This window comes from Macrotis lagotis, chromosome 2 (genome assembly GCF_037893015.1).
Source record: "Macrotis lagotis isolate mMagLag1 chromosome 2, bilby.v1.9.chrom.fasta, whole genome shotgun sequence".
Classification (NCBI taxonomy): domain Eukaryota; kingdom Metazoa; phylum Chordata; class Mammalia; order Peramelemorphia; family Peramelidae; genus Macrotis; species Macrotis lagotis.
Genome location: NC_133659.1, coordinates 205,830,591 through 205,849,094, shown reverse-complemented (window position 1 = coordinate 205,849,094; position 18,504 = coordinate 205,830,591). Strand labels below are relative to the sequence as shown.

Here is an 18,504-nt window from a genome sequence, read left to right as displayed (position 1 = left end):
AAAACTAAGAGCCATGGCAACAATGTCTTTGATTCTTGAACATTTTTTCTTAGGTCATGTGGTGGGATATACGTAAGATTAGTGAGCCCACAGAGATCCTGGTCATGGATGTCTCCAGAAAGGGGATATTAGAAAATGCCCTGGGAGCAATCACGCTTGAGTTTGAGCCAACAATGGTGAGTTTTTGCCTTCTCTTCTCTAGTCTTTATTAATAGTGAGGTAATTTGGAAGAGGGGGATGGAAGAAGGATGGGACCATATCAGCAGGCATTATGTTAGTACTAGAGATTCAAAGAAAAAAATGAAAATAATCTCTTCCTTCAAAGAACTCTTAATGTCCTACTCAGGTGGATGGGGATATAATATGTATTCAAATCAGCAAACAGTTTTAGGGGGTTTTTTGTTTTTTGTTGTTGACTCTGATCAAATCTGTGATTTAACTGGTATATGGACTCCCAAGGGGAGGAGCTTCCTGTAAATCACTGCCTTTTTCTTAAATTGTGGTCCTGGTTGATTGGTATATCAAGAGGTTGAGTGATTTGCTCATGATTACACAGTTGGATGTATCAGAAGTGAGGCAAAACCAGATCTGCTTAACTGCAAGGCCATCTTTCTAATGACTGTGTTGTGCTGCCTCTAAATACAAATACATTCAAAGTCACACAAAATATTTTCAAGAAGTAGTGAGTAGATGATGCTGTGGGTCTCAGACTATCATATAATGGACAACATGAATCTTATGTCATTCTCTGAGTCATCACAGCCCTGTTGATCATAGGGGACTTTGTCTTCTTTAGGACATTTCTTATCCTACCAATATTTCATTCATTAGAGGAATACTAACCAGAGCTGAGCCAAGTCAAGGAAAGAATGGTTGCATAACAGCATCTCTGCTTTTTATTACCTGGCGATTTTAAGGGCCAGGATACATTGTAAGGCAATTAAATACTAAGTTATGGCTATCTGACCCATGGCAACATGACAACACTCTCTCCTGGTGGCTAACTCTTTTTGGAACTGAGATGAAAAGAAACTTATGTAAGGAAAGGTCTTGTTCCACTTGGAACAGTTACTGAAATTAGGAGCTGGAATATAAGATTACCAACTATTGAATATCATGCACTATCAGAACTCAATATATAAGTATGTGTCACTGAATCATTCTGTCAATAGGAAGCTAGGCATCCCCTTGTATTTTTTTTTGGCAAATGAAGCTTTATTTCACACTTTTTTTTTTAAAAAAAAAGAGGGAATGAGAGCTAACAAATGGGGTGGGAGGAGAGGACAAAAGAGGGATCAAAGAAGATCTCATATAGGAAGTACCCGATTGTAATAGAGGTTAGATGCAGGAAACTACTTCCAAAATTGGGGAGATGAGGTCCCATTTGTGGGGGACAGTCAATCAAGCCAATTTGGAAGGTGTTTGAAAGAGAATGATATGGTAAAGGTAGAATTACAGGTTTTTGAATCTACAGATTTTTGAAGGGCTTTTAAATATCAGGCTCAAAATTTTGTATTTTATCCTAGAGGCAACAGGGAAGCATTAAACATTTTTTGGGGGGGGGAAGAAAGGTAGAATAATTATGATTATCTTTTCCCTGCTGAAGGTACCTTGAATAATATTGCTGGGACAGAGGAACCTGGGACTTAATTATAACTAAAACACTGTCATGACTCTGATCACTTATGAGGTCAAAATTAGGGGAATAGAAAGGTTTTTAGAAATTGAAAATTGCTGCATGCATTTTATAGTATGTATAAATATACATATACTTATAAATATAAATACATATATTTTACATACATACACAAATATTTAATATGTATATATGTATTTTTGTGTATATGTATATTATATATATACATTTTTATTAGGATATAACCATAACTCATGATGAAAAAATTCTATCAACCTTCAGAGAGAGTCAGATGTGGCAGAATTTTATGACACATGGCAACATGACAACTGATAAACTCTAAATGCAAATTGAGTATAATTTTCTCACTTTCTCTTTTTTGAAAATATGATTAATATGGAAATGTTTTGTCTGATTTCACATTATAATTGATATCATATGGCTTACCTTCTTAGTGGATGGGGGAGGGATACAAAGAAGGGAAAGAACTTTGAACTCAAAATTTAAAAAGAAAAAAATGTTAAAAATAAATAACTTTTTCAAAAAGGGTTATAGCCACAAGAAAAATACAGTTCAGCAATGATAGTTTTAGGAAAGTCAGTTCTTTAATAGAATGGCATAGGATCTTAAATCTAGAAAGGACCTTGGAGAAAATCAATTTCATCACCCCTCCACCATTTTAGGCCCAAAGAAGTAATCAAAAAATATTAGAACTGGAAAGACTTTTGAGATAATGTGGTCCCACTCTCTCATTTTTCCAAATGAAAAAAACTGACTCTCAAAGAATGGAGGCTCAAAGTAGTTTGCTCAAGGTCCCATAGCCAGGTGATAGCAGAGCTGGGACCTTGGATTCCCAGACAGCTACTGTGTGACATTCCCTCTCAAAATGATTTTCTATAAATCAGGAGAAAAAAAGCAAACCACTTTTCTCAACACTGGCCTTTGGAAACACTTATTTTATATGTTACTGATACTTAGTACTCTTTTTCTACTCATTTTCATATACATTCATACACATAGATAATGAATATATGGGTGCCTAATGTCAATGTTGACCATGACATATATATATATATATATATATATATATATATATATATATATATATATATTCTTCTTTATATAGATATATAGATATTGTTAATATTGTATCTATATGATCTTGTCTTTCTGCATTTATGTGACCATGGCATAATAATGTGTATTTAAACATATATATATATATATATATATATATATATATATATACACACACTATTAATACATGAGTACCTGATGTTAAAATTGGTAAGTCATCATATATGAGTATGTAAATATATATATAAATATGTTTATTTGTAAATATAGGCATATGACCATCTCTATATATGTTTGTGACTTTGACATAGGTGTGTATAAACATATCTAAATAATTGCATCATAAGAAAATGATTATTAATAACCAACATCTTGGGGAGATCCAGAGCCTCTCCCCTTCTTCTTAAGTCCTGATTTTTTAAAAAAAAAAAGTAAAAAATTTAGTCTCTTGAAGAGCATTACTTAGAATCAGATTGAATTAACTTCTCTATCTGACCTAACTCTACCCTACAAGATCTTTCTACTCTCAGGTCAATTCTATTTAATTAAGCTTTGATAGAGACAGATCCTTTTGTCTGGATAGCCCAAGGTTGGGGGTAGTTGAAGTATAGAGATAGTTTCTCCGTCCAAAGGTTGACATAACTTTACTTTCAACACCTCATCTTAATATAGTTAATTCCTATTGTATTATTAACTAATAAGAGTTCATTTCCACTCCTTTGAAACACCTGTTTTTGAAGGGAATTTAAACTGTGAGCCAGCTCCACCAGGATTGTCTTTGTTCTAAGAGAGATGGTCAAATGACCAGCTTTTATTCAATAAAGTATTAGTCTTACTAATCAGATTATTAAATCACCAATAAAACATGTCTCTCAAATCTTTTTAATCATCACAGTCACCAGTTTTGATGTCAAGTACCCATTTATTGATGGACCTTAATGCAAAGGCATAATTCAGGTGGGACAGTCAGGACTTTTTTTCAAGCGCTGACATATGCTGGCATAGTGCTAATCACTACTTCCTCCTCTGTTTTGGAGATCAAAGTCTCCTGAATTTAGGTTATCTCCTGGTCCTTACCCTAGTGGGTGTGCCTGAGAGTGGGTGATAGAGCCAGGTCATTGGTGGCAGAGGTCAGAGAGAGAGAGAGAGAAAGAGGAGAGGAGCCTCCCATCTCCCCTTACAAGACTTTTCTGAACCTTTGCCTTCTGTGTGCTTTTAGAACCCCTTGCTCCTGATGTCACCCCATGGTCTTCTCTATCCAAACTCAATCAGGTCTTCACCAGTGCCTATCCTTTTATACCTTATAGAATCCTCCTGTATTCTTTTTCTTTTCAATATTTATTGCATTTTAAGAGTATTGGACAACTTTTTCTAAAGCACTTAAATTCAAGCTGTAGAAATTAAGAATTATAATTAATCAGTATTCACATTATGCTTACTAAAATCCATCAAAATGAAAGTGAAGTTACTGCTTAAGTCTGAGGCAAAAATGGCCAGTGACAGCATCTCAGCAGGAATTGTATAAGACATTTAAGAAGCTAGAATAACATGCTTTGCTTGAAACAAGACACTTGTTCTTGAAGGCCTCTTGATGGTGCAGGAGTTTGGTTATTTTGTGTTCGAGGATGAGTCCTTGCCCCATTTCAGTTCTCACTGCAGCTGTGGCCACAGTACTATCTCTGTCAGTCAACGTGGTACTTAGTTCCTCCTGTATTCTTAATGAACTCCCTATTCATCCTAAAACTCTCTTTCTGGTGCTGACTGAAAACCAGTTTCTCCAAAACATCCTACTCTTGACATCATCTCTAAAGGTGACTGCTCTTTCACTCCCAGGCCTCTCCAGTCATTCTGATCTATGTCTTGCCATTGGAATCAGGTGACTCTGGAGGAGAGAAACTGAGACTTTGCAAAGTCCTTCGTTGCTTAACTTCAATTCAGTTGCAAGTCACCTTTTTCCTTGGTCCTTCTCTAGAAGAAATGAAAAATAAGAGCAACACCAACACTAAGCCAATATGGGGAATTAGCAAATCCTTTACTCCCAGCTGCTGTTTTCAGACCTTCTCTCTTCCATCTTCATTCAGTCACCTCCTCAGCTCCTCTAAAATTCACTGTCCAGTCTAAATCTTTTTTGCCACCATCAAAAGACCACCAGGCCACTTCTCTCCTCCTTAGAAGTTCATCACCATGTTAGGTAATTTCTCAATTTAGAGATCCCAAAATCCCCCCCCAGGGAGTGATTCTGCCCATTCCTCAATCTGTTTAACTGGAGGTCAACAAATCAGGAAACAATATTAGATTAAAAGTTTAATTAACTTCAGCTGATGGGTAGTTTCCAGCTGGATAGAAAGGGACCCAAACCAAGGGAAAGAATAGGATTTTATAAAACCTTAGGTAAATCAATAGTGTCAAAAGTAGTCTATCAGATGAAGCAACTCAATCACTTTCCTTATTTGAAAAGTTGAATAATAGGGATGGCAGGTGATTTGGGGGAGAATGTATCAACCTTCGGATTAGAGTGTTAGGCTTATCAGAAGGGAAGGGAAGGGAATAAGCATTTTTTTAAGCACTTTATATGTACATCTAATTTGGTCCTCATAACCTTGGAAGGTGGATATTGTTATTTATCAGAAACACTAACTGTAAAAATTGTTTCCCACCTTTCTGCATTCCTTTAAATATTCATTGCATTGGTTTTATTTGTGCAAAACCGTTTTAATTTAGAGTAATCAAAATTATTTTCACATTTTATAATGTTCTCTAGCTCTTGTTTGGTCAAAATTCCTCTATAAATCTATAAATTCTATAAATCCAACAGATAAAACTATTCCATGTTCTCCTAACTGGCTATCATGCTTTATGTCTAAATCCTGTACCCATTTCAACCTTATCTTGGTATAGGATGTGAGATGTTCATCTATGTTTAGTTTTTGCCATACTATTTTCCAGTTTTCCCAGCAGTTTTTGCTAAAGAATGAATTCTTATCCCAGAAGCTGGTGTCTTAGGGGTTTATCAAACAATAGATGACTGTAGTCATTTATTACTATTTCTTTTGTACCTCATGTATTCCACTGATTGTATTTTTTAAGCCAGCATAAAACAGTTTTGATGACTGCTGCTTTATAATATAATTTTAGATCTGATATGGCTAGGCAAACTTCTTTATCATTTTTTTTCATTAATTCCCTTGATATTCTTGACCTTTTGTTTCTCCAGATGAATTTTTTCCCCTAAATCAATAAAACAAATTTTTAGTAGTTTGAATGGCATGGCACTGATTAATAATATTAATTTAGGTAGATTTGCCATTTTTATTATATTAGATCAGTCTACCCATGAGTAATTAACATTTTTTCAATTATTTGGATCTGATTTTATTTGTATAAAAGCATTTTGTATGGGGTGGCTAGGTGGCACAATGGATAGAGCACCGGCCCTTAGAGTCAGGAGTACCTGAGTTCAAATTCGGCCTCAGACACTTAATAACTACCTAGCTGTGTGGCCTTGGGCAAGCCACTTAACCCCATTGTCTTGCAAAAGCCTAAAAAAATGCTTTGTAATTGGTTTTTATATAATTTCTGGGTTTGTCTTAGCAGGTAGTTGATGTTGTCTCTAGTTACTTTAAATAGAATTTCTCATTGTATTTCTTACTGATGTTATTTTGTTAGTAATACACAGAAATGCTGATGATTTATGTGGATTTATTTTATATCATACAACTTTGTTAAAGTTACTAATTGTTTTAAGTAGTTTTTTTAGTTGATTTTCTAGGTTCCTCTAAGTAAATCATCATGTCATCTGCAAAGAGTGAGTTTTGTTTCCTCATTGCCTAATCTAATTCTACCTAATCACAGTGTTATTATCTTATTGATAACTTGCTGTAATCACTTTGCTAATATTTTATTTAAAATTTTTGCATAGTAATTCATTAGAGAAATTGGTCTATAATTTTTCTTTCTCTGATTTGACTCTTCCTGGGTGAGGTATCAGCACCATATTGTAGTCTAAAAGAAATTTGGCAGACCTCCTTCTTGACCTATTTTTTCAAATAGTTTAATTGTTCTTTCTATGTTTGGTTGAATTCACTTGTGAATCCATCTGGTTCTGGAGATTTTTTCCTTAGGGAGTCCATTGATGTCCTGTTGAATTTCTTTTTCTGAAATGGGGTTAAGTATATACTTTCCTCTTCTGTTAATCTGGGTAATTTATATTTTTGTAAGTATTCATCCAAATCATGTCAGATTTATTGGCATACAATTGTGCAAAATAGTTCTGAATGGATACTTTAATTTCTTCCTCATTGGTGGTGAATTCACTCTTTTCATTTTTGAGATTAGTACTTTGCTTTTCTTTCTTTTTTTAATCAAATTAGCTAAAGTATTATCTATTTTATAGGTTTTTTCATAAAACCAACTCTTAGTTTTATTAGTTCTTACTTTCAATTTTATTAATCTCTCCTTTGATTTTCAGAATTTCTAATTTGGTATTTAATCAGGGATTTTTACTTTGTTCTTTTTCTAATTTTTTTACTTGCATGTCCAATTCATTGATCTCCTCTTTCTCTATTTTATTCATGTAAGCATTTAGAGATATACAATCTCTCCTAACAGCTGCTTTGGCTTTATCCCTCTAGTTTTGGTATGTTGTCTCATTATTATCATTGTTTTGAATGAAGTTATTAATTATTTCTAAGATTTGTTGTTTGATTCACTAATTCTTTAAAATTAGGTTATTTAGTTTCCAATCAATTTTTAGTCTGTCTTTCCATGGTCCTTTATTACATGTGAATTTTATTGCATCATGATCAGAAAATGATGCCTTTAATATTCCTGCCTTTCTGAATTTGATTGTGAGGTTTTTTAATACCTAATACATGGTCAATTTTTGTGTAGATGCCATGCACCACTAAGAAAAAGGTATATTCCTGTCTATCCCCATTCAATTTTCTCCAGAGGTCTATTAAATCCAACTTTTCTAAAATTCTATTCACCTCCTCAACTTCTTGTTTATTTTGTGCTTAGATTTATCTAATTCTGAGAGAGGGAGGTTGAGGTCCCCGCTAATTTAGTTTTGATGCTTATGTCTTCCTCTTTAAGACCCTGGATGCCCTACCATTTGGGGCCTATATATTTAGTGTTGATATTACTTCACTGTCTATGGGACCTTTTAGGAAGATGTAATTTCCTTCCTTATCCATTTTAATGAAATCTAATTTTACTTTCCCTTTGTCTGAGATAAAGATTGCTACCCTGCTTTTTTTTCCCTTCAACTGAAGCAAAATATATTCTGCTCCAGCCTTTTACCTTTAGTCTGTGTGTAACTCTGCTTCACATGTGTTTCTTGTAAACAACATATCGTAGGATCCTGATTTTTTAATCCATTCTGCTATCTACTTCTGTTTTCACATTCACATTCACAGCTATAAATACTAATTCCATCCTATCTCCCCTCCATTTCTACCCTTTTTCCTACTTTCACCCTATCCCTCTTCACCAGTGCTTTGCTTCTGAACATGGCCTGCCTTAATCATCTTCCTTCTATCAGTTCCCCTCTCTTTTCTTTCCCCTTTCCCCTTTCCCCCTTTTACTCTTTCCCCTCCTTTCTTCCTTCCTTCCCTTCTATCAGTCCCTCCTTCCCATTCCCTGCTTTGCCCTGCAGGGGTAAGATATATATATTTTATTCTCTCTTTGAACTAAATGCAATGGAAGTAGGCTTCAAGCAATTCTCATCCTCTCCCTTCTTTCCCTCTTCTGTGTCAGGTCCTTTGTGCTTCTTCATGTAATGTAATTTCCTCCCATCTCAGCATAATCTTTTTTTTTAATGCCTTAATTTAAAAAAAATCATCCAAATTAAAATCAACTTATGAGGGGGCAGCTAGATGACACAGTGGATAAAGCACCAGTCCTGAAGTCAGGAGGACCTGAGTTCAAATCCAGCCTCAGACACTTAATAATTACTTAGTTATGTAAACTTGGGCCCATTGCCTTGCAAAAAACAAAACAAAAAAAATCAACTTATGCCCATACAGTCTAAATATACTCCCTCGAGATAGAGTTTTCAAGAGTTTGAGTATCATCCTCCCAGGTAAGAATGTAACCAGTTTACTCTTGTTGAATAATATTGTTTTTCTTTTCTCTTGTTTACCTTTTTATGTATCTCTTAAGTCTCATGTTTGAAGATTGAATTTCCTGTTCAGCTCTGGTTTTTTCATCAGGAAAATTTGAAAGTTATCTATTTCATTCAATTTCCATCTTTTCCCCTGAACAAATATATTCAATTTTGTTGGTTGTAATCCAAGCTCTTTTTCCCTCCAGAATATAATATAATATTCCAGGCTCTTTGATCCTATAATGTTGATGCAATCAAATCCTGTATAATCCTGCCTGTGGCTCCTTAGTATTTGAATTGTTTCTTCCTGGTTGCATGCAGTATTTTCTCTTTGATTTGATAAATATGGAATTTAGCTACAATATACCTTGGTGTGTTCATTTTTGGATCCCTTTTAGGAAGTGATTAGTGTATTCTTTCAATACACTAAGACACTACTTTCTTTCAAAATACACATTTTACCCTCTGATTATAGGATATCAGGGCAATTTTCCGTGATGATTCCTTGGAAGATGTTGTTCAGACTTTTTTTTGATCATGTATTTCAGGTAGTCCAATTCTTAAATTATTTTTCTAGATCTATTTTCCAGATCAGTTGTTTTTCTAATGAAGTACTTTACATTTTCTTCTATTTTTTTAATTTTTAAAAATTTTAATTGACTGATTCTTGATGTTTCATAAAGTCTTTAGCCTCTACTTGTCCAGGATTATTCTTCAAGGAATTATTATTATTATTATTATTTTTTTTTTTTTAGGCTTTTGCAAGGCAATGGGGTTAAGTGGATTGCCCAAGGCCACACAGGTAGGTAATTATTAAGTGTCTGAGGCTGGATTTGAACTCAGGTACTCCTGACTCCAGGGCTGGTGTTCTATCTCCTGTGCCACCTAGCCGCCCCAGGAATTATTTTCTTTAGTTAGTTTTTGCATTTCCTTTTCCATTTAGTAAAATCTATTTTTTTTTGCAAGGCAGTGGGGTTAAGTGGTTTGCCCAAAGCCACACAGCTAGGTAAATATTAAGTGTCTGAGGCCGGATTTGAACTCAGGTACTCCTGACTCCAGGGCTGGTGCTCTATCCACTGCACCACCTAGCTGCCCCCAAGTCTATTTTTAAAGAAGCTATTATCTTCTTCCATTTGCCCAGTTGTATTTCTGAAGAAACTCTTTTCTTTTCCCATTTGTCTGATTGTATTTTTAAAGGATTTATTTTCCTCATTTAATTTTTGCACTTCCTTTTGCAAGATGTTGAATTTTTCTTACATTTATTTTCCCACTTTTTCTACTTGATTTTTTCTTTCTTTTTTTTCTAAAGATTTTTGCAAGGCAAATGGGGTTAAGTGGCTTGCCCAAGGTCACACAGCTAGGTAATTATTAAATGTCTGAGGTCAGATTTGAACTCAGGTCCTCCTAACTCCAGGGCTAGTGCTCTATCTACTGTGTCACCTAGCCACCCCCCCTACTTGATTTTTAAAATCCTTTGTGAACTCTTCTAAAAGTACTTTTGTGCTGGAGATCAAATCATATTCCCTTCTAGAGTTACTTTTGATGCTGTCTTCTTCAGAGATGGTGTTTTGCCCATCTTTACCTTCAATGTAGCCTTCTTTCTGCACAAGTTTTCTCTGACTTTTCTTACTCATCTGGGTTCTGTTTCTTGTGTTAGAGGAGAACCCACTCATAGATATTATACACTGAGAACACTAGAGGCCTGCTCCCTGAGCTGGGGCCTTCCATTTTGAGAATACTAACAATTTGCTGACTGGCTAGGCCTTTCAACCCAGTTGCACAGGCTGAACAGGGAATCTGGGGTGCCTGTGTTAGAGTCTTCCCAGCTGGCTTGCTATACCATTGGTCTGCTTAACTGGGACCAACTGGCCCCCTCTGTACTCCACTCATGCTTGCTTCAGTTCCCTGCCCTGGGTTCCACTTCCTGATACCTGAGTCAGACCTTGCTAGAAAATGTTCCACTCTCTTCTTTGGTGGGTCCTGTCATTCCAGAATCTGGCTTGATTGATGTTGTTTTTGAGGGAAACCAAGGAGAGTTTAATGAAGTTCTTTCCTTCTCTCCACCATCTTGCCTCTGCCCACAAAGTGGGTGCTATTATTATCCCCTTTTTACAGATGAGGAAAATAAAAATTAAATGATTTATCCACAGTGCTAAAGTTAGGAAGTACTTGAGGCTAGATTTGAACTCAAGTCTTCCTGACTCCAGAGCCAGCATTCTATCCATTATATCTATGGCTAGCCCTAATTCTGTTTCTATCCTGGTGGGGCAGGAAATCTCTAATATACTATACTAAGAGGTCTCATTCAATAAAGAATCCACAAGGCTTTATCCTGTCCTTTCCAACATGTTGGTATTTATACACCTTAATTCTGTCTCTTTGACCTCTAAAGTGACTTTTTTTTCTGGGGAGAAGATTTATCTTATTGATAAATTGATTTTCCCCAACCCAGCTGAAGCAAAATAGATTCTACTCTAGCCTTTTACCTTTACTCTGTGTGTATCTCTCTGCTTTGAAATGTGTTTCTTGTAAACAACATTTTAATCCATTCTACTATCCACTTCTGTTTTATGAAGAGTTCATCCCATTCACATTCACAGTTCTAATTACTAACTCTTTAGTTTCCCCCCAACTCTATCTCCCTTACTGTATCACTTTGAATATAGCCTTTCCATGATCTCTTTCACCAGTTTACCTCTAGGGGTGGGAATTCCTGGCTATAGCTTCTCATTAGTTTCTCACCTTTATGATCTATAGCCTGAGGGGCAGCAGTAGACCTATGAAATCTGTTCCTTTCTTTCTCCTAATCTTGACAAAGTTAGAAATAGAACTCTGTTTTTACGGCCCAGAGCTAAATGTAATGGGGGAGTCTCAAGGCTGGCAACTTTGGAATGGCATATTTATCATTCTTCTGACTTTAGTTAGCAGAATAGAGTAGAATAATAGAATGTGAAGACTTATATTCTAGTCCTGACTATAGGGCCTTCAGTGAATCATTTCATCTCTTTGGGCCAAATTTTTATCAGTTTTTAAGCAAGGAATTCAAAGAATTCAAGAATTTGAAAGACCAGGAGCAGGAGCTACCTATGGAGGAGACCCCCTGCAAGAGGGATGAAATATAGAAAAGGACTTCTCTTTTCTCCCCGCCCCCCTCCAGCCCCAATCCACTGTGGTTGGCGATTCAGTTCAAGAGAATTTGATCCAGAGTTGAAGGATAGAGACCCACATAAAGACAACAATATAGAGAAGGCATTACAAAGAGTGAACACAAATGAACAAAAATGTATATACATGTATGCAAATATACCATATATATTTATTACATGTATATAGCTCATCTATATTCTTTTTGATTTTTTGAAGCAGACCTAATCACTTTTTTCAATGTGACATGAGTCCCAACTGAGATCCTTAGGGACCATAGAGTCACAGAATAGTTTTGCCTGGCAACCTAGAAATCCTGAATTAAAATGCTTAATCATTTTTGGTGCTTTTTTTAGTTTTTTTTTTTTAAGTTAGTCTACCTGTTCTAAATTAGAATCTAGATTTTTCTGTTAGAGAAGCACGTCAAGGCTTTAATTTAGAATTCCCTACACATTATAGGGATCCCTAGTGACTGGGACCCAGAGGAATTTTCACACAGAATGATTTTGTTTTTCAACAGGAGATGAGGGAATGACTTTCAGTTGACCCCATGTGTCTAATTCCTATGAGAAGTGCTCCAGGTTTTCTGGGAGTTCTGTAGGGATACGTGTTCTCATTGACTAGCGAAGCCAGATTTTCTTTCTTTTTCTTTTCTTTATTGTTTTTGTGTGGGAGAAGGTCCTTGCAAAAATAAAGTCAAGCAGTAACCCGTGATAGTTTTGTAAAATGTTGTCTATTTGGTAAAACTGTAATTGTGAATTTGAAAGTGAATGCTGGAAACCAACATAGACACTCTCTTTTGAGAATTTAGATCTTTCTTTCCCCCAAAGGGGTAAGATATTCAGCTCTTGATATTTGTATCCCCCATTTCCCTAAAGGGGAGAAAACCAGAGGAAGAGAAGGAAAAGTTCAATTATGGATATGTGAAATCCCCACTGGAAAAGAAAAAATAGAAGAGGATGATGCCTGAGAAATTAAAGAAGAGTTTTATTAATAGGAGGGAAATAAGACATGTACATGGGAGGAGTTGACAATGGTGAATAGCTCAACTAAGTAATGGATGGGGAGAATATTTATATTTTTCAAATAAAAGAAGGCAAGGAATTGGGCAGGTACTAGAAAGGAATGAAGTGGGGACTCCTATTTCCCAGCGGGAAATGTAGGAAGCAAGAGGAGTTAGAAATTCCAGGTGTCAGAGCTGTGACTCTTTAATACACAAATCAGAAGGCATTCTTTTTTTTTTTTTAGGTTTTTGCAAGGCAAATGGGGTTAAGTGGCTTTCCCAAGGCCACACAGCTAGGTAATTATTAAGTATCTGAGGTCGGGTTTAAACTCAGGGTACTCCTGACTCCAGGGCTGGTGCTCTAACCACTGTGCCACCTAGCTGCCCCCAGAAGGCATTCTTGATGATAAGCAGAGACAGTGCAAACAAGATAAGAGGATGTCTCCAAAAACCATAAAAGAGGATATATTGGGCGGCTAGGTGGCGTAGTAGATAAAGCACCCGCTTTGGAGTCAGGAGTACCTGGGTTCAAATCCAATCTCAGACACTTAATAATTACCTAGCTGTGTGGTCTTGGGCAAGCCACTTAACCCCATTTGCCTTGCAAAAACCTTAAAAAAAAAAAAAAGAGGATATATTCTAAAATCCCCATAACCAACAGTTAGAGATAGCTCTGAAGATAAGGGTGTCTTTTGATGGTCCATAAACCGTCAAATGACTCAGGGTCTGCTTCAAAACTGGTATGACCTTGACTTCAGTGTTGCTAATTTTCTACATGTTCAGCTGCAAAGGATTGTTGGTATGTCAAGACACTGTACCTTAGTTAATACAGCTCTTTTCAGTTATCTGGATAATTGGGGACCTCAAGTAAGTTGAGGTAGTTAATATATTCATTGACAAATTCACACATTTAGAAATACCTAAGCCAACTGGTTTTAGTGGTTCAGTATATTTATAGAAGAAAGTTAATTTGCGTATTATTTTAAAACTATGCCACAGGGACATTGCCAGAAAATACCTCAAAGATTTGAGTTCAATACTTCCTGGCTGTGTGACCCAGGGAAAATCACTTAAACCTCTATTTGCCTCAGTTTTCTTTACTATAAAATAGGAATAATAACAGTACCTACCTCATAGGGTTGTCATGAAGATTAAAAGAAAGAATATTTATAAGGCACTTAGCATAGTTCCTGGTATTTTTTTTTAAACTTCAGTTGTTTTCCTGGGAATAGAAAAATTTTTGGATAGTGGTAGATTGGTGATGGTGGTGGACATGGTGGGGTTTAACATTTCATTTCCCAACAAAACCCCAGCTTACCTGATATCACACCTGAAGAAGTTTAAATGTGTTCAAAAGGTGTAAATGTCTTATTATCCCTTTACAAAACATGACTTTTTACTATTATGAAATTAGTAAAAGTAATAAAAAAGTAATAATTGACTATGCCTTTGCAAGGGTTTAAATAGCTAAAACCTAGAGAAATTCACATGTTTAAGAAATGGAGGGGGCAGCTAGGTTGCACAGTGGATGGCGCACAAGCCATCAGGAGTACCTGAGTTCAAATGCGGTCTCAGACACTTAATAATTGCCTAGCTGTGTGACCTTGGACAAGTCACTTAACCTAACTGCTTTGCAGAGGAAGAGACTGTCCAGCATCTAGAGAATCTGGGAGCCTACATGGGCAAATTACCATAACTGCTGTGCCCAAGGGCAAACTTGTAGAGAATTGCAAAAGAGAAAAACCACCTTTGAGACCCAGCAGCACTGGAAGCATGAGTAGCCAAGTTTGATTGAATAAGATCCAACTGTTGAATGAGCCTTTAAAGACCTCTGCCAGCTCAGCTTCTGGCAATGGATGTCCCAACCAGTAGCTCCAGGATCAACTACAAGATATGTAGGGTCAATCTGCTCTCTCCTTCTTATCCTTAAATCTTTACCTTTATGGTAGATAAATCATTTCATATCCCTGAGCTTATTTGGAAAATGGGAATAATAATAATAATAATGATAATAATAATAATACCACTAATATTAACATAGGATTGTTCTAAGGAGCAAATAAGTTAGCATATGTAACCATTTGCAAACCTTAAAGAACTATATAAATGTCAGCTGCCATCACTATTTCTATTTTTTGGGGGGGTTTTGCAAGGCAAATGGGGTTAAGTGGCTTGCCCAAGACCACACAGCTAGGTAATTATTAAGTGTCTAAGACCAGACTTGAACCCAGGTACTCCTGACTCCAGGGCCGGTGCTTTATCCACTATGCCACCTAGCTGCCCCTACTATTTCTATTTTTACCAACTAAACTAGACCATTCATCCAGCAAATGAGTATTAATACTCTGTATAGAATTAGGTTAGTTGTGGGGAGATGTAGAAACAATAAAAGATAAGGGCCTTAATTAACTTCAAAGAGCTTACACTAAGTTTGGGGAGCTAAGGCCCACATATATGAAATAATTCATAATCACACAAAACAACATATGGTTGTCTCAAAATCTAGTTTTAGAGGAGATGAGAGAGGCAGCTAGGTGGTATCACAATGCAGAATGCTGGGACAGGAATCAGGGAAAACTGAGTTCAAATTCTGGCTCATATTTACTGTGTGATTCTGGGCAAGTTACTTCACCCTGTTTTTCTCAGTTTCCTCATATGTAAAATGGGGTTAATAACAGCTACATAACACAAAATAATTGCATGACAAAGCAGTTGTTGTTTAGGTAGGTCACATGAAATAATATATTTTGCAAGTGGTATATCAACACCAGCTATTACTATGAGGGGATTGGACTCAACAATACTTAAAAGCCCCTTCTAGCTCTTAAACTATGATTTTAAGGACTAGGAATGACTTTATGGTTTACTTGAGAATGAATAGGATTGAAATAGGAAGAGGAGAGACTCCCATTATTCTGGTGAGAAGAGGAAGGTGTGTGTGTGTGTGTGTGTGTGTGTGTGTGTGTGAGAGAGTGAGAGAGAGAGAGATAAGTGTGCATGTGTATGTATGTGTGGGTGGGTGGGTGTGGGTGTGTTTATGTGTGTACATGAGCAAATATCCATCCTAAGCCTTGAAGTGAGATCTAAGTGGTACAAAAGCTATACAAGAGGAATCTAGAATCATTGCTCCATTGTGTGTCTTCCCTTCCATATCTCTCCTACACAGCCAACCAAGTTCATGGTGGGAACTGAGCAAGGGGTTGTGATATCCTGCAATCGAAAAGCCAAGACCATAGCTGAGAAGATTGTATGCACCTTCTCTGGACATCATGGTCCGATCTATGCCTTGCAGAGAAATCCTTTCTACCCCAAGAATTTCCTGACTGTTGGTGACTGGGCAGTCCGTATCTGGTCTGAGGAAAGCAGGGAGTCATGTATCATGTGGACCAAGTAAGTAGATCTGAGTAGGGGAAGGGTTGGAGGGCAGAGAAAGGGTCTGGTTGACTGAGCCTTAATTTCACCTTTGGATCACTGTGCCATAATACACACATCTGTGAAACAGAAAACTTAGAATCTTAAAAATGATCTAGGGGTTGGCTAGGTGGCGCAATGGATAAAGCACTGGTCCTGGAGTCAGGAATACCTGGGTTCAAATCCGGTCTCAGACACTTAATAATTACCTGGCTGTGTGGCCTTGGGCAAGCCACTTAACCCCATTTGCCTTGCAAAATCCTAAAAAAAAAAAAAAGGATCTAGTCCAGGGGTCCTTAACCTTTTCTGTGTGCGAAGGACCCCTCTTGCTCGTAGAATTCATGGACCCCTTCTCAGAAAAATTATTTTTCAGAAACCAAAACACCTAGGATTGTAACGAAACCAATTATATTGAAATATTATTATCAAAACTTTTTTTTAAGTTCATGGAACTTGGATTAAGAACACCTGATCTTTCCCAACACAGGTTTCTTTTATAGATTTATTGTCCTGATCTTCCTCTTCCTACTCACCCAACTCCATCCCATCCCATAGCATCAAGAGAGGGATATTGGGAAGGAAATACTATTCAGTATTCACATATATCAGTGGTGAAAAACTTCATATGCTTAGGGTAGATACCCCCCACTATTCATCAATGAGTTTGAGACTCCCTTGGTTTCCCTCAATATGGTTTAGCCAACCTGCAGAAATGTTTTACTGGAATGTGGCAGCTGCTGTTCATGTTACAGCCTCTTGGAGCCACAGGTGAGATTTAGGTGACTCAGATGGACATCAAAGGTGGAGAGTAGCCCTGAAGCAGCTGGGCAGCTCTCACACCAAGGTACTAGTCTCCCTTGAACACACCCTACACCCCAAATTCTTCAACTTGAAAAGGCTACAAGCCAAGAACAAAGTTGAGGGAGTGTTGGGGCATGATCTTCTGTTTGCAGATGATCATGCACTCACTGAAGCTTCTAAAGTTGAGATGCAACAAAGTATGAATCAGTTTTCTGCTGTTTGTGCTAATTTGGGTTTAACAATTAACACCAAGAAAACACAGGTCTCCATCAGCCAGCACCACACCATCCATATGTGGAACTATCAATTACAGCAAATGGAGAATTTTTGAATACCGTGGACAAGTTCTCTTACCTTGGCAATGTACTTTCCAAGGACATACACACTGACAATGAGGTTGATACACATTGCCAGAGCTAGCTCAGTATTTGGGAGGCTCTGAAAGAAACTGTGGGAGAGAAGAAGTATTAGAAAGGTCTACAGAGCCATTGTGCTGACCTCAAATACTATATGCTTGTGAATCCTGGACAGTCTACTAGCACCAAGTCAGGAAACTGAATCTCTTCCATTTAAATTGCCATAGGAAGATTCTGAAGATCACTTGGCAGGAGAAGATACAAGACACTAAGATCCTTTCTCAAGCTAAACTAACTACCATTCCAACATTACTTCAGAGAGTGCAACTACAATGGTCTGGACACATTGTTAGCATGCCAGATATATGCTTATCAAAAGAATACTCTTTTATGGAGAACTCACACTGGGCAAGTGCTCACAAGGGAGTCAGAAGAAGTGATACTGAGACACCCTGAAGTTCTCATTAAAGAACTTTAGAATTGGTCCTGTGCCAGACACCCTGGCACAGGATCACCCAGCATGGAATGCCCTCATCAGTGAGGGGGCTGCACTCTATGAAGAAGGCAGAATTGAAATAGCTCAAAGGAAATGTGACATAAGTTTAGAGTACCCACCTCAAGTGTTCACATAGAGTATCTGGAGCTCATATTGGTCTGATCAGTCACAGTCAGAAACACTTGTAATTTGTCTCAAACATAGTGGTGCCATTTTGGCCTCCTTTAATAATGAAGGACAAGAATCAATATCAATGATCCTCTTCAAGAATGAAGGATATAGGGGCATCTAGGTGGTGCAGTGGATAGAGCACCAGCCCTAGAGTCAGGAGTATACCTGAGTTCAAATCCAACCTCAGACACTTAATAATTACCTAGCTGTGTGACCTTGGGCAAGTCATTTAACCCCACTGTCTTGCAAAAAAAAACCTAGAAAAAAAAATCAAGGATATACAATAATCAGTTGAATATCCAG

At 37.0% G+C, this 18,504-nt stretch overlaps 1 protein-coding gene across 3 annotated transcripts in view; it reads left to right on the top strand.

Moving 5' to 3' along the window:
- Nucleotides 1-18,504, top strand: part of DNAI2 (dynein axonemal intermediate chain 2) — a 92,685-nt gene that overhangs the window by 48,971 nt on the left and 25,210 nt on the right. For all 3 annotated transcript variants that reach the window (XM_074224647.1, XM_074224645.1, XM_074224646.1), the window contains exons 8-9: nucleotides 54-176; nucleotides 16,133-16,356. In XM_074224647.1, the coding sequence (XP_074080748.1) occupies nucleotides 54-176; nucleotides 16,133-16,356 (347 nt within the window). The remainder of the gene's footprint in view (nucleotides 1-53; nucleotides 177-16,132; nucleotides 16,357-18,504) is intronic.